Source organism: Ursus arctos, unplaced genomic scaffold (assembly GCF_023065955.2).
Source record: "Ursus arctos isolate Adak ecotype North America unplaced genomic scaffold, UrsArc2.0 scaffold_7, whole genome shotgun sequence".
Lineage (NCBI taxonomy): Eukaryota > Metazoa > Chordata > Mammalia > Carnivora > Ursidae > Ursus > Ursus arctos.
The window spans coordinates 16,348,417-16,362,904 of record NW_026623089.1 but is presented as its reverse complement, the minus strand read 5'-3'; the positions used below and the strand labels follow the sequence as shown (position 1 = coordinate 16,362,904).

At 42.4% G+C, this 14,488-nt stretch overlaps 1 protein-coding gene across 50 annotated transcripts in view; it reads right to left on the bottom strand.

The window, feature by feature from the left end:
* Nucleotides 1–14,181, bottom strand: part of NRAP (nebulin related anchoring protein) — a 69,603-nt gene extending 55,422 nt beyond the window's left edge. For 10 of the 50 annotated variants that reach the window (XM_057308287.1, XM_044382138.3, XM_048218801.2 and 7 more), the window contains exons 1-9: nt 13,867–14,142; nt 13,453–13,547; nt 12,792–12,879; nt 8,553–8,657; nt 5,804–5,908; nt 4,614–4,718; nt 3,992–4,096; nt 2,682–2,789; nt 2,319–2,417 (exon numbers count right to left, since the gene is read on the bottom strand). In XM_057308287.1, the coding sequence (XP_057164270.1) occupies nt 2,319–2,417; nt 2,682–2,789; nt 3,992–4,096; nt 4,614–4,718; nt 5,804–5,908; nt 8,553–8,657; nt 12,792–12,879; nt 13,453–13,547; nt 13,867–13,938 (882 nt within the window). In that variant the 5' untranslated portion in view covers nt 13,939–14,142. Of the gene's footprint in view, nt 1–2,318; nt 2,418–2,681; nt 2,790–3,991; nt 4,097–4,613; nt 4,722–5,803; nt 5,909–8,540; nt 8,658–12,791; nt 12,880–13,452; nt 13,548–13,866 lie in introns of all 50 variants that reach the window. The other 40 variants (XM_044382134.3, XM_057308291.1, XM_044382141.3 and 37 more) reach the window with 10 other exon arrangements.
* Between the last annotated feature and the right edge of the window lie 307 nt (nt 14,182–14,488).

Genomic DNA, 14,488 nt, shown 5'->3' with positions numbered 1-14,488 from the left:
CAGATACTGTTTTCTCAGCGATGTATGATATTTGCCAAAAAGAAATGCATTTTATAACTATTTGAATTTTTTGTATTTGGGGGGAAATTTCAAATTGCCCTAAGAGACTCTAAATGGGACTAAATGTATATTTCAGACAATTATCATCCAAGCCTGTTTCTTCCTTCCTCTTCCCCACACCACCCACCCATTCCCACAAAAGAAAACCTTCTCTCTCATGGAACTGTCATGATGTCAGTAGCATAAACCTTTCCTGGTAGGGGGATGTACCCTGTCTGATTCTACCTTCTCTCTGGGAAACTCTTCCCTCATTTCCAGTCCTGCCCCAGGCAGAATCGGCTGCTTCCTCATCTGTGCTCCCACCAATCTGAAACAGCCTTACATGCCCCCTCAGGCTCATGACTCCGTCTCCCTCCAGCTTCCTCCAAGGCAAGGACCTGCCCCGCTCCCGCACCAGGGTCGGAGTCTGGCACACACATTTTCTTAAACAAAACAGTTGGGTCAAATTAGAAAGTCTAGGCTTCCCCTTTATCCAGTAATGACAATTGTTTAGCCTGAGTGCTCCTTTATGTTTGGTTGCCAAAATGTTCTGGGCGGAATGCAACGAGTAAAAAAGTTAAGCTAAAATAAAATAATAATAATGAAGGCTCCCAAATTCTTTGGTAATCCCCTTTTGCCCTTTCTGCTCTATGGGTGGGGGCTGGCTTGTAGCTTTATTTTAACTTCTCTGCTTATATGTATCTATGTTGGGTGTGTAAATCTTTTAGTGAGACACTCAATCCTGCTGGGGAACTGACTAGTTACAAACAATAAGGCGATTACATGATATAGTCCATTGACCTAAAAAAACAGTTATTCGTGAAGAGGAAGAATGAATTGTTTGGCATTTTAGGCACTACAGATATGTATAGTTTATCTGACTGTCTGTCTGCTTCTCTCTCACTCCCTCCTACTCATGCGTGGCGGGTCCTGCTAAATCACACAAGGAAATGCCACACAAGGCTGATCCTCTCGACAGTTGTTGGCGGTGCTATCAAAAGACACCCACTTTGATTCTTAGATTTGTTATTAGCACGACCGGAAACTTCAGCCAAGATGTCCTAATAAGCAAGAACGAACTACGACGCCGTGAGGTTACGTCTCATCGATGTGTATAGATATGTCTAGACACGCTCATGCCTTGGCAGAAAAGCACTGGCCACACTTAGAACAAAATATTTTCTGCCAAATATAGGAATCAAATATTTTTTAAAGTGATTTTTAAAAGTTATCTTCTCTACAATAGATTTAAACCATGAAACCCATAAAAACATAATTTCATTGAGTTTAAAACCCTGAAGCCATTTAAGCAACTTATAGAATTTAACAAAATGGACTTTTTCATTTAAGACAGAACACTGTTGCTCAGATAGACATTTGCAAAGGGGTCACACCTCATCTTCACACACATCCCAAGTCTTACATGAGTGTCTCCCTAGACACTCTCCTAAAGAAAAGAAACAACTTGTTTCCTTTCATAAATTATGTATGTTGAATAAATCATGTATGTCGTAGAATCTAACCACTGATAAAAAAAATTCAAACAACTCTCCAATTAATTTTAAAAAATCAACTAAGCCCACTGAACGTACTCTTCCAGTACACGCACTTAGCCTTCCAATATTCTTTACTTCCAACTGTGAAAAGATAATGTTCCCTTTCTCTCCTACACCTGTTCAGCATGAGAAAATATGGAGGGATGTACAAATAAAAATTAGCTTCTCATTATCATCTCAACCTTTTTATGCCCTGTCACTAGGTAGTTCACGTGAGAAGTGAAATTGGGGAAAAGATTTGCGTTCTCTGGCAAACTGCTTCATCTAGCAACCTAGACCAGATATGTACTTTCTAAGAAACGAGCCCTGCTACTCAGTGAAGTGCCCAATATTCTTCCAGAAGTGCATTTGGATCCCTTTCGAGCTCATACAGCGATGAGAGAAAACTAGCCAGTCTTAGGCTTTGGGACCATTCTTCAATGAAGAGGTGAGAATGCTTTATTCTTGGCAAATTCACCATCTTGATAGCGGTTCTTTATTTTAAAAAAAGAAAAGAAAAAGTGCTTAGAAACTGTTTTCCTACGTGGATCAAGCTGAGCCCAGTGTAATTGTCGTTACTTTCTGACTTAGAAAAATCCACCTTTCGTAAATAGGGCTAGATAAACCACAGCCCAACCCCTGATTTAAGAGCCATCAGTTGGGTGATAGGCCAGTGGGCTACTGACACACCAAGAACTGACCATCAGAAAGGGCAGGCTCCCAGGGAGTGATTTCATCCCCTACCTGGCCATACTGGTCCATGCATTCCCTTGTGCCTGCAGCTCCAGCAGCCGGACTAGCCATTCCCTTCATTTCTCTTTGATATTGTTGATGGTACCTCACCTAAATGAAGGGAAAGGACAAGCCTGGTGAATTTCACCTTCTATGCACAGAAGCCAGAAGAGTAAAAACGAACATCTGGTGGAATGTTCTCTTTCTGCTTGGGTCCAGGAAGTGCGTCTTAGGCATAAAAGTAAAACCGATTCAAAACTGTGAAGGAAAGCTACTCCCTGGACCATGGTGCATGCAAAAGCAGACAGGAAGTTGTACTCGCCAGGCCCGTGTAACTTCCTCCCCTACCACGAATACACTGTCATGGACACTCACATCACTGGCCAGCTCATTGGCTCTCTTGGCTATCTGATAAGCAGGTGTGATCATAGCAGGAAAACTGCCTTTCCCTCTCTGCTGTTCATAGTCTTCTGTGTATCTCACCTGGAACATGAAAAAAGAAAATGAATTTCATGCCACAATCCCACGATATACCAGGCTGTCTGATGAGAAGCCCTGCCACGGGCTTGCATGATGCCCTCACATCACCCTGTCACAGCCCCTGTGGCATCATCATTGGCTTATGGCTTGATGGACCACATGCATCTTCTTTACCTTTTTACTTCCCAAAACCCAGCACAGAGCCTGTTATATGGAGACACTCAATGCAGAATTCAACACATACTTTTGAAGCATGGGCTGTGGGCCAGGTGGTGGGGCTAGGCAGAGGAAGAAGGCTTTTGCCCTCAAGGAGCCACCAGTCTAGTCTAGGAGACAAAAGAGGCTTCTCAACCCAAGGCAAATGGAAGCCACTCGTTAAGCTGAACCTGGATTTGTGCTTACAGTTCCCACTTAGAAGAAGACTAAGTTCTTGGTCTTATTATGCTAGGGAACAAGTGGGCTATGAAAAGGCAAATAGAAATTCCTTAGAAGTTATGTTCTAGGGGCGCCTGGGTAGTGCAGTGGTTAAGCGTCTGCCTTCGGCTCAGGGCGTGATCCCAGTGTTCTGGGTTCGAGCCCCACATCAGGCTCCTCCACTGGGAGCCTGCTTCTTCCTCTCCCACTTCCCCTGCTTGTGTTCCCTCTCTCGCTGGCTGTCTCTCTCTGTCAAATAAATAAATAAAATCTTTAAAAAAAAAAAAAAAAGAAGTTATGTTCTATAATTTGCAGCGACAAGGACTAAATTTTTTCAGATTAATCACATACATCTGATTTGTGACTGATACTAAGTTTTCTCTCTAAGGAAGAGTTTTCACAAGGTCTGTGCTGGCTGACTTATCTGACTTGACCATTTTTTTTTTTAAGATTTTATTTATTTATTTGTTTGACACAGAGACAGCCAGTGAGAGAGACAGCCAATGAGAGAGAGAAAAGCAGGGGGAGTGGGAGAGGAAGAAGCAGGCTCCCAGCAGAGGAGCCTGATGTGGGGCTCGATCCCAGAGTGCCGGGATCACGCCCTGAGCCAAAGGCAGACGCTTAACAACTGAGCCACCCAGGCGCCCCTGACTTGACCATTCTTGACCTTAGAAAGTTCTCCCTGGCTCCCATGTGGGACCAAGAGGCCTCCTCCATTCTTCTTCCCGCCACCTCCAAGGAAGGAAGGAAAGGAAAATCTTAAAGGCCTCTAGGCCTCCATCATTTCTTACATCACTTTGAAGCTGTCCCCCTGCCTTGGCCCGTAGCAGCTCAGGGGTATCCGCCACCGTGGTGAACCTGGAGACACGCTCATCATGCCCTCTCTTGTATTCCACCTGATGAAGAGACAGCATGGAGTCAAGGTCATACCCACCAGCCTTTGTGAGAACCCTTCCTTGCAGCTGTCCTGAAGCTATACCATCAGGCTAGACTCAACACAAGCCTATAGCCCATTCTTTAGTGCTGGCTTCATAAGCTCCTCTTCAGAAAGCATCAGTGTTACTGTGTCAGGTGCAGGAGAATGGTCCTAGGCAAAAAGCTTGGTTCTTCCTCAGAAGGACATGCCATCCACTTACTAAGAATCAGTGTCTGAACTGTTAAAGTGACCTCGAGAAATTATTTGGTCCAGTTTTGGAGGAGCTAGCTGGTCTCTCCATTTGCTAGATATGGCCCAATCAAGGCACAGAGGATAACAGATAGGGAAGACATAAGAGCACAGTTTTTTCCATAATCCCATACTAATGACACCTACTGTCCATAAGCACTCCCTTACTGGTTTTTATTTGAATCCTAGAATTTCATTAGTGACAAAAATTAGCATAATCTAAGGTGAATAAGCACTGGGACGCTCACTTGGCTGGCCAGCTGGTTGGCTTTCTTGGCTCTTTGATAAGCAGGCGTGATCATGGCTGGAAAGCTCCCCTTGCCTCTCTGTTGCTCATAGTTTTCTGTATACTCCTGCTGGTCAGAGTCAACGTCAGCACGAGAACCAATATGGTATCAGATAAGAACAAATAAAATTATAATTGCAAGCATCATCAGAACCAATGCAACTGGATTTATAAGGTAGTTGGAAACCATTTCAATCACCTGGAGTAAATTCGAAAATGTTATTCCACTGGTGATTTGAATAACACATTCGACACTGAAAAAATCCTATTTCCCAGGTCAAAGGGATTCCCCTTCAGGGCTTATGTCAAATTATGTGGAACTTGGCCCAACCCAAGGGACCCAAAGAGAGCACAACCCCTTTGACTCAAAGGCTTGTATGATAATGCAGCAGTTAATGTGTGGGAGACTTTTCTGTAACTCATCGGCTAGAATTAGTCCTACAGCATTGAGAGTAAAATGTTAGGTTTCCCTTCTTACTTTTTGAGTACCTCTGATGATTAGTTCTCCTAATGAGACATGGCCCCTAGTTTTTGTGTCTCTGTTTTCTTTCCATCTGCTAAAGGCAAAGTCACTAAAGACTGACGATAGTTTCAAGTGGTTTCTTCAAAGGGCAAGTGCCTTGAGTGTGTGGAGAGGACCAGAAGGTACCATGAGCAAATCGCTAAGGATTTCCATAATCTGGGTCAAAACTGCCTTTACTACATGAAAATCTACTAAAATCCCGTTACAGTGCTGGGAGGACAGAAGTCTAAAATGGGCCATCAGGGCTGGTCTCTTCTGGAGGCTCTAGAGGAGACTCCATTTCTTTACCTTTTCTAGAGGCTTTCTAGTGTATGGCTCCCAATGGTTTGGACCTCTGCTTCTGTTATCACATCACCTTGTCTCTGACTCTGACCCTCTTGCCTTCCTCCTTATAAGACCCCTTGTGATTACGTTCATCTACCCTAATAATCCAGGGTAATGTTCCTATCTCAAGATCCTTAACTTAATCATATTAGCAAAGTCCCCTTGGCCAGGTATTGTAATGGTTACACAGTTCCGGGGATCGGGACATGGTAATCTTTGGGGGAGGGGCCAATAGTCTGTCTACCACAATCTTAATATAAAGAAACATTCAAATTAATTGCTAGAATAAGTTCTAGGGCCCTTACCTCACCAAGAGACTTTCGGGACTCAACCATCCTTACGATTTCGGGGTCTGGCAGAGCTCCTGGGCACCAAGCATTCCCTTCCCCATATCCAGTCCAATAGCCTCTCTATAAAGGAAACACTCAAATGAATAAACACATACCCCACACATTTGGTTGGTAAGACCTACCCCCACCCACTTAGCAACGCTCACATACACTGTCAACATAAGAGAAATTCTCTAAAAACTATAAAATCCTACTACATACAGTGGGTCTCAACTAAGAAAAATGTTCAATTTTTTCACCTAGAAAATAATCTAATATCCTAAAAAAATTGAACTTTCTGAGATTCACTTATATTCTAGAAGGGTTTCAAATGTAACTTAGCATTTCTTTGCTCATCTCTGTCCCTAGATTGACAGGCGATGCGAGATTAACCAGCATGATTCAGACATGCTGCAAAAACTTACTACTTGTCATGTGCTTAATATTGGGATAAGCAATTAATACTGGGAACAGAAAAGCCAAAAAAAGGAAGACAGTTTCTTATTTAAGATATCTGTGGCCTATACAGGAGATGAAACCAACATAGGAAACAAGTAGTGATTAGAAAATGTCTGTGTGCTTAAGTGTGCTGTATTGATGATAAACACAAGGTTTTGAGAAGCAATCTGTATGCAATGGGCCCCATTCTGGATAAGAAGATGGAACCTGAGCTGGACCTCCAAGGCTGAGATCAGTTAACAGGGACAAAAGGAGAAAGAAGGACATCCATTCTAGATGGTCAGTTCCATGAAGGCAGGGATTTTCATCAGTTTTGTTCACTGATGTATTCTAACAGCCTGGAACAGTGCCTGGCACATAATTGATTCAATAAGCGTTTGTTGAGTAAATTCCTGGAGTGAGGACTACCATGAATAAAAGCATAAAGGCAATGATGGGTTTTGCGGGAAAGACTATGAGGAGATGGGTTTGATTGGAATTGAGGGGGAGAGATAGAGAGCCAAGTGGTTTGGAAGTGGGGGCAAACTGGACAGGTTGGGTAGAACCATGTTTTGGAGATCTGGAAAGACAGATAATTCATACATGAAAATATGCTCAATCATACTAGCAATCAGGGAAATTCAACTTAAAACAACATGATAGAAATTATCAAAAACTTTTATCTGGTAATACCAAATATTGGTGAGAGTGTGGAGGAATAAGTATTCCCATCCTCTGCCCAGAAGAGCATCAAATGCACAGCCATTTCAGAGCGCAATTTGACAGTGGCCATGGAAATTAAAAAGGCGTGCACCCTTTGACCTAGCAACCTCATTTTTCATTATCTATTCTAGAGAAACACTCACTTGTGTCCAAAAGAAGTCACACACAAGGGTCTCCATTACAAATTCATAATAGGAAAAAAATTGGAAAGAACCCTGCCCATCAATAGAAGAACATGATACGTCCATTCTTAATGGTTGCACTCATGATACACCCATCCACAATAACTTAAAAGGAGGTTGACACAGAAATAGCTCCAAGATATTTGTTGATTGAAAAGTACAAGTTGCAGGGACGCCTGGGTGGCACAGCGGTTAAGCGCCTGCCTTCGGCTCAGGGCGTGATCCCGGCGTTATGGGATCAAGCCCCACATCAGGCTCCTCCACTATGAGCCTGCTTCTTCCTCTCCCACTTCCCCTGCTTGTGTTCCCTCTCTTGCTGGCTATCTCTGTTAAATAAATAAATAAAATCTTTAAAAAAAAAAAAAAGAAAAGTACAAGTTGCAAAACAAGGCTCTTTCATGGAAAAACTTACACATCCCAATAGAAATACACATATATAATTTCAGTGAAAATAATGGCTAATATTTATTGTGCCTACCATTGTTCTAAGATCTTTACATTTATACACTCTTTTAATCTTCACAATAGTTCTGTGAATCAGGAATTGTCAGAAGTTCAGTTTATAGATGAGAAAGCCAAAGAAAAGAATGATTAAATGATTCATCAAAGGCCCCTCAGTACGTGGCAGTGGTCGTATCCAAACGGGAGTACTGAGAAATAAATTACATAGATACATATTTGTAAATAAGCAAAGTATGAAAGAATACCCGCGAGACTAATGGCGACAGGTACCTCTGCAGAGGGACTGATTGGACACAGTGCACAAGGGGTCAGCTTTGTACTTTGGATTTTTTTTTTTTTTACAATGGGGAAAACACAAGTATTATGAGTATAATGAAAAATAAATGGCTGAGGAATTTTGAAATGATGAGACTCTCCCTAGTGAGCATAAATGCTCAGGTGGTAGGAAGAGTAAGTTAGGGCCATCTAGGAAGCTGCGTGTGACCAATGTCACTCGACAGGCTGGACAGAGGCAAAGCCAGAAGAGAGGAGGCCATTCGGGAAGCCCTGACAAAGGTCCAAGCAGGAAATGACGTGTATCAGAGCAGGGACAGTGAAATGCAGGGCAAGGGGCAGAGCTGAGGGAAGTAGCAGAGGGAGGAAGGGCAGCCGTGGTCTCCAGCCTGGGTGGTTGTTCCCAGGGACAGAAACACAGTGGTTGGAAGGGACAAACTGACTAGTGAGTTTGGACTGGAAGCAGATACAGTGGAGATGACCCCACGACACACTGGGGAATGTCTTCTGTAGAGTGCTGGAATCACAAATTGGGTGAACGAAAGCCGTATCAATTTCTCTAGAAGTAATACTCACAATGCATCTCACTTGCAGAGTGTGTCATACTTTTCCTTTTTTCCCAAACCCATTCACACCTCTCCTCTCACCTCTTTCATCAGGGGCTGCCCATTAGGGGCAGCTGTCCCATCCCTGGATTTCATGTCCCAGTGAAAAACCGACTTAAACTGTCCGCCATCATCTTGGTCGTCAATCTGCACCATGGAGATGTTGTCAGTAACGTTTCCATCAGAGAAGAGAAAGAAAATAAACAACACACAGTTAAATTGGAGGGATTGTTCTAAATCTCAATGGCAAACCTTGTTAAGTGCACAATGACACACACTGTGTTTGTCAGTCGCACTGTGGCTTCACCTGTTTTACTAGCCAGGTGAAGCATACAGAGCCTCTGCAGTGTGCAAAGCTCTCGCTAGCAGTGCAATTAAAAAGACGGAAGGTCTCAATGAACTTATCACACGACACCCTAGTATTCAGGTTAGAGTAACCTCAGAAAACGCTAGATTGTAGAGTGGTGGTTCTTAACTTTCGTCTGTGGAACAATCACCCGGGGAGCTTGTCAAATTGTTGGCTCCCCAAATTCATGTACATGTTCTCTTATGCTTTATAATTTTACCTTTAACATATTGACCTGCAATACACCTTGAGTTAGTTTTTGTGTATAGGTGTGAGGTAGGGGTCCAGGTTCATTTTTTTTCCACACGAATATCCAATAACTCCAGTACCGCTTTCCTGAAAGATCGTCCTTGCTACACTGAATCGCAGTGGCACATCTGTCATAATTCAAGTGACCACATATGCGCGGCTCTATTTCTGGACCTTGGATTGCATTCCACTAGTCTGTCTATTCTTATGCAATACTACGCCAAGTTAAGGACTACTACTTTTGTAGTAAATCTCAAAATCTCATAACTAAAGTCCTTCAATTTTGTTCTTCAGAATTTCTTGGCTATTCTAGAGTCCTTGTGTGGTTCACATCAATTTTGGAATCCGTGGGTCAATTTCTACGAGAAATGCCAGGATATCGACTGGAATTACATTGAACGTGTAGATCAGTTTGGGCAGAGCTGACATCGCAATGGTATCTTTGGATTCTTGGGATGGGCAAAGAGTTCTTCAAGACAACATAAAAAGGACCCACCATAAAAGAAGAAATCAAAAGGTCTTAGGTCCCAACCCAGATATCATAATGGATGAGGTCTAAAATGGGGCCAGAAACCTGCAATTTTAATAAGCGGAAGTTGAAATCATGAATTTTACAGATGAAGAAAGAAACTGAAAGCAAAGAAGCGACCTTAACTAAAGTCATTCAACGGGTAATCAGAAACAGGCTTAGAATCTAGGAATTCTATTTCCACATGGAGGGCACTTCCTCTCATCGAATTTCTAGGCTGGCTCCTGCTCAATGCAGCTACTATATGTGTATTTTTAAATATATAAATCGAGAGTGCTTTACCTGCTTCTTCCCCCGGATTTTGAGAAACAACCGCGAACACGACATAGACTGAAAGCAGTGTTTCTGGTCGGCAGCACTACTGATATTGGGGGCCGGTTAACTCCTTTTCCCAGGGCTGTCTGGGGCACTGCAGGACGTTTAGCAGCATAGCTGGTCCTTACCCATCAGATGCCAACAGTACCCCTCCCTGCCAGCTGTGACATTCTAAAAAGTCCCCAGACATCACAAATATCCCCTGAGGAGTAAAATTGCCCTCCTCGAGAGCCATCGCCTTAAGGAATCAGAATAGTGTGACCAAAATAGAAAGCCTTATTTGTTGTCCTCCATGCATGGGACAAATCCATCACTGGGGAGTGCCTCTCCAGAGACTTTTCATGAGATTCCGATTATTCTGAGGAAGTGGGAAGAGGAAAAAAGCCGTTAAGTGTCACTTGTGAGGTAAGGACGAAGCATTAAGAGCTAACGTCCCTTCTCTGAAAAAAAGAGAATCTAGATGTTTTATTCTCCTACAAATACCATGCACACCTACCAAACAGGAAATTTTGTCTTAGCCATTTCTTTATTTATTAATTTTCAAAAGGGTGACATCTAGGAAACACAAAAATGTCAGCCTGCTTTGAATGCCAACTCAAATTCTTTCCTTTCCTCCTTCATCACCATCACTGAAACATCCCCTTTGTTCTTTCTTTTAGCACATGCGCAACAAATTTGTTTTTATCCAATTGGCAAAATCTCTCAGAGATGCAAGAAAGTCAACCATCCCCCTTCCTCAGGTGCCTATAAGACCCTGGGCCTAGAAGGGGCACAGCTGTCCATTTGAAATTTTTCCTGGTGGGGGAAGAGGAGAAAGTGACCTCCACAGCCAATGGTTTGGCATAACACACACATACACACACACACAAATATACATGTATACACACACACGCCACGTACACGCAAATATACACAGAGACGTACACACACACACACACCACACACACACATACATATGCACACACATGCATGCACACGCACATACGTATATCCATACACCACGTACACACGTGTGTGTGCCCGTGCACACCTATTCACACCCACACCCACACATACATACACTCCCCATACGCACACACACACATTTATACACACGCACACATATTGGCACAGAAGCAAACAAGCGCACACACAGAGACGTCCCGGGAAGTTCACATCACTGTCTGTGGCTAGAACCAGAACCAGCAAAATTCTCCCTCCAGATCGGGCCTGTCGCACACAGTGAAAAGAAAATAAATCCGCTACCACCTCAAAGAAAGGTAACATTGTGTGACCTGTTGTATGATTGGAAGGTAGGGACATGCCAGGTAAGAGCTAGTGGAGTGTGGAAAAGTAAAGATATCAGGGATCTCGTTGTAAAGAGCATATGTACAAACAGCACGCAGATGGTGTAAGTACTTCTCCTGGGGTTGAATCTGTCAAATGCTGGCTATCAATGGTAGAAACATCTGGATGTTTATAAACATAAACAAGTGCTTTTTTCCTTCTGGACAATTGGCACTATGTGCACAGAAGTAGGCCAACGGAGCAGTTTAGGGTATGGGTTCCAGAGTCAGAGAGATCTGGATTGGTACCCGCTGTAAAAGCCGGCAGGTTACTTAACCTCTCTGAGCCTCAGCCTCCTCAACTGTAAGAGATTACAGAGGATTCTTGTGAAGAACAGGTGAGACAAGATAAAGAGCCCAGCAGAATGCTTGGCATTCTGTTTCATTAAGAGCTACACTCCGTACTTATCGCAGTTTTGTGTAGCGGCCCTTAGACGTCAAGAGACGAAAACAAGATCCTAAAAGAACGAAGCCTCTCAGTAATCTAGAATGGCTTGTGAACGCTTAAGGCTTGCAAATCCTTCGAAATCAGTGATGTCTGAGCAGCTCTGCACGTCGGGCTCCTCACCAGCAGAATGGGATAATAATAGTACTTACCCTATTGGAGAGTAATGTGTATTAAGTGGATTAAACGATTGTACAGTAAATGTTACATGAGCATGTTAAAAAAAATAATAAGCTCACAATTAGTGCAGGGCTCTTAGCAAAATAAGCTACTTGGCAGGAGGCGTGAGGGAAGCTCTATCGAACACACGTTTTTCTGCGGAGACTGGCGGCCTGGGCAGGCCCAAGAGGCAGTCCAAGGTGAGGGGACATGAGGAGGGTGGCTCACTGACAGCCTTCCACCTCCTGTGCAATTTTCTAATTTTAGAAAGTTGGTAGCTCCATCCCACAGAGCAACTTCCGTGGGGCGGGGGGAAAGAAGTTAAATGAGTCATCACTTTAATAAATGCAGGCATCCGAGCCGTAGCTAGCTATTTGACAAGACCCCATTGTTGGTTTTTCAAAAGAGGTTGGTTTATCAACACGGCTTTCTTGTCTATCCAAACATCACTGCCAAATCAAAATATCTTTGACCTACCCCTGCCCCCAGGAGAAAGAGAGGCTGCTGGTAATCCTAAAAACTGCTGAATTCAGAGAGATTTTAAGAGTGTGGAACTAGAGGTATTTAATTTTCTATACCAAAATAATCATGGGAGAAAGTAAAGAAAGGCTCTTGTAATGTTTTCCAGCTACATAAACTTTTGGGTTATTAGGCACCTAGTTATACAGGGCCTATCAGGTAAACGGCCATCAATGTGAATAGAGCTGGCAGACGGAGATTACAGAGACATCAGATAGTCAAGCTAGATTATCTTGGCTCTTACATTGTGGTAGGACAAACAGCAATATCTGTTACTTAAATGCACTTATAAATGAAGACATGAACAGGTTCAATGTCAACACAGACACTTAAAAACCTGAGTTGAGAAATTTTCTTTAAAGGCTATTTTGAAATTCAAAATTAAGTCACTTACCCCATGGATGGTTTCTGGGGACTTCCTCACATTCAGATTTAATGGAGTATGATAGACACTTGTGAAAGTGTTGTTCTTGGGGTTATGGCTAGAAAAAATAGATATAAACCAAAATTAGAAATATTCTTTAGATGATTGAGTGACTATCCCTAAAAGTACAGTCATTTTTTAAAAAGCTGATAAACATAAAACTTAATAATTAAGTTTATGATTTTCCAGGCAATGTCTTAAAGGAAAAAAAAGGAAATCAATTAAATTCAATATATATAACTTAGAGACCAAATTTAACTGGGAATGGTCACGTAAAAACTTTCTGGAAAAAATAGAAAAGGATTCTGGAATTATTTAAAAGAAAAAAATTAAAGCTCTATAGGCATATCTGTGGCCATTACACTCTTCTGCACAGTATTTAATGATTTGACATGGGGTTATAGCAGATATATTTGACTTTTTACTTAAAAGAAATCTGAAAATTTAAACTTTCTGTCCTTTGCATAAAATCCTGCCTTAGGGCTCTTCATTGATTATATATAAAGGAAAACTTTGGGGAAGATATTTCTTGGATTTAACTCTGGGCTGTGTGATTGGAAGCTTTGGTTGGCTACTTGTTAAGAAATAAATAAAACCCAAGAGGTGGTGAGATGGGACACCAAACACTTACGCATGACAGTATGGCTTTTTCTGGTGACTCACGAAATTATTAACCGACAGCATCATCTTGCAAACTTCACAGTGAAAACATGCCTTATGCCAGATCTGGAAATAATATAGAAAAAGATGTAGCAAAATTACCTTTTCTTCCAGACTCAGGATTCTTATACATTTCCAGGTAATGGATCCTTAGAGATAAAATGGTAATACACACACACACACACACAACTACAATATGTTAAATAAATGAATAACCTTTTTTTGCAAGGCAACATAGAAGACAGAGATAGAAATGGGTAGAACTGAAGAAAGAGGAGAAATACATCTTGTTTTGATGGTTCAAAAAACCCTACATGTCCATATGCGAGAAGATAAGTCTCCCATATTGGTTATTATTTCCAAAGGCCAAGAAAGGTCCACTGACCTGATCGAGACAGTTGATCTTCTCGGCAGGATAAACTCCATACCCACACCTGGAGCAAGCCTGCACATTCATCCTGATGTCCGAAGAGAGAAGACAAAGCTAGGCAACGGGCAAGAAATCCAAGGAAAAGTCCCAGGCTAGCTGTGCAAGTCTCCAAAATCCTGACCACCGTGAAATCCCCGTAGGCACCTTGATCACTCGAAATCCAACTTCCACTTTCCTTTGCTGACCTTCTAGTTTGAAGTCAGCAGCTGGATGGCTTTTAAAGCTGCCACTTACTCAAGGGGCTATTTTGGCCACTCACTCAGCACGCATGCGCCTGGGAAATTAGGTGGAGGTATTTCTAGCTGACATGTTTCTCTAAATAGAAAAATGAACTCACAACAGCATCATGTTTATGTGGGTGACCGAATCCTCGTGTATGACTAGGCAGCATGTAGTAGTTTAACACGAACTGTGATCATAACCCAAGAAAAGAATACAAAGAGATAGGACCTACACTCATCCAACAATCCAATTTAGAAAAGCTTGCTCTATGCGGCCTATGACTGAAGCAGAGAGGCCGGCTCCCAAAAATATAAGAGATAAAACAGGATTGATTCAATCCGTGGGAAGCGTAAAC